Raw genomic sequence first — 2,094 nt, forward strand, 5'->3', positions numbered from 1 at the left:
ATTCATTATTATCCTTTTTTAAACAAGTGTCCTTAGTCACTCTTTAACTAAATCCTAAATCCCAAATTCTACATATGATTAGTGTGAAACTCTTTTACATGAAAATTTAATAGGTATGCAATTAGCTACTTGTCTTTGTGACAAAGATGCATGAGAAAATGCAGACAAGTTAAATTTATTTTCTTGCCCAAAACAATGAAAGTTCCCATTATAAAAAAAAAAAAAGTAGCATAATAAAGAAAAATTGAAACAAGGAAAAAGAAGATTGAAGGTGTTTGGTTTTGAGAAGACTGACCTATTACCCTTAATCTTGAACCAAGCCTCTGCACAATTCTTGTGAGCAGCAGCAAGATCATCTTTACAAGAACAACCCAATTCAATTGGAACACCAGATTCATTATTCCCATCATCACCTTCCAAACCAAGGTGGCAAATCCTGCAATCCCTACTCTCAACCTTATTGTTGGTGGCCAAATGCACCTTAATCTCAGGTAACCCACTTTCAATTTCAATCTCAACTGAACAATCATCATCATCACCATCACCATCTGCAGCATTTGAGGCTCCACCATAGGAGCAGCAATCTTCATCATAGGATCCACCACCATTTGTGGAGTAGAAGTGGGAGTAGCATGAGCCTCCATCATCAGCATCAGAGAAGCATAGACTAATGTCACTCCCAGTCACTGAGCTATGGTGGTGGTGGTGGTGGTGGAGGATTCTTCCTTGTTCCAAATCCACATGAGCCATTTGAATACTTGACATTGGAAACAGAAACAGAACAGAAGCAAAGGTTGGTTCTTTGTTCTTGAGAAGTTGAAACTGAGAATGGGAAATCCCAAAGTTTGAAGCTTTTGGGGTTTAAGTACCCTCTTGTACTTAAAGACTAAAAGAAGAATAGAAAAGTTGTTAATAATATTATTATAAAGAATTGCGGAGAAGAATTGGATTAGATGAGGTATTTGGTTAGAAGGCCATTAATGCATGGTTCCAAAAGTGTGAAGGTTTTGGAACAGGTTGAGGAAAGTTCCATCCTTTGATGAGTGCAGCAGAGTCAAGAGAGAAAGAGAGAGAAAACAGAAACACAAAGACACACACAATGGTGTAAGAGAGACACAGAGTCTTTGCTCTTGGCTGAAGACACGGACAGTGACACTGCAAACAAGAACAGAAAACGTGCAGAGAGAGAGAGAGAGAGAGAGAGATGCATAGATAATGAAGAAGAGGCTTTGTGGGGGAGGAGAGAGAGGGGCCATGGAAAATAAAATAAATATGAGCAACAGAACAACAAAAATCCGATTTCTTTTTAATAAAATATAAAACAATTTTACTTCCTATTATTATTTATTAAACAGTAAAAATTAAAGTACGTAAAATTGACAACAGAAAATTATTAGATGAAAATTTAGTTAAATTATTTAACAATTCTTAACTATCAACTTCACATAAAGTTGACTGTACTTGAATTTTCACCTTATTATACTTTTACGATTAATTATATTATTCCGTTTTAAAAAAATAATAACTTAAAATAGTTAATTTTAAATTAAAAATAATATGAATAAGTAAAAATATTATTAGTAAAATTTTAATAGAATGGATGATATAATAATATTAAATAAATTTTAAGACGTTAAGTATATAAATAAAATAATTTAAATATTAAAAACAATTTTAATATTTATCTCAAATGTTAAAGATAGAAGTGATACTTTAGTCTAAACTAATTAAAGTGATAACTCTCTTTAATCTTTATTTTGGTATCTTGCACAGTTGTTATATGTTAACACTGGAAAAAAAAAAGTAAATTAATCATATATTTTATGCAGAATTTTTATTTTAGTTTATGTATAAGAAGAATAACAAAAAGGACACCAATGTCATAATATCATGCGTTGGATTGTTGGAATGCTGTAAAAGAGCTTTATAACACACTAATCATAGTAATGATAAAAAGGTATGTCACTGGAATAATAATGCTACTAAATAAGTAAATATAAGGATAATACTTATTTGACAACTACATTTCCAACACTACTAGTAATTAGAAGTGTTTTTTAGAAGATAGTTCTTGTATTTAAAATAATATAATTA

General features: G+C 31.2%; 1 protein-coding gene across 1 annotated transcript in view; it reads right to left on the reverse strand.

Moving 5' to 3' along the window:
- LOC110269272 overlaps positions 1-1,255 on the reverse strand; it is a 4,431-nt gene extending 3,176 nt beyond the window's left edge. The window contains exon 1 of the mRNA XM_021116982.1: positions 296-1,255. Within this exon, the coding sequence (XP_020972641.1) occupies positions 296-765 (470 nt within the window). The 5' untranslated portion in view covers positions 766-1,255. The remainder of the gene's footprint in view (positions 1-295) is intronic.

Source organism: Arachis ipaensis, chromosome B02, assembly GCF_000816755.2.
Source record: "Arachis ipaensis cultivar K30076 chromosome B02, Araip1.1, whole genome shotgun sequence".
In the NCBI taxonomy this organism is placed as follows: Eukaryota; Viridiplantae; Streptophyta; class Magnoliopsida; order Fabales; family Fabaceae; genus Arachis; species Arachis ipaensis.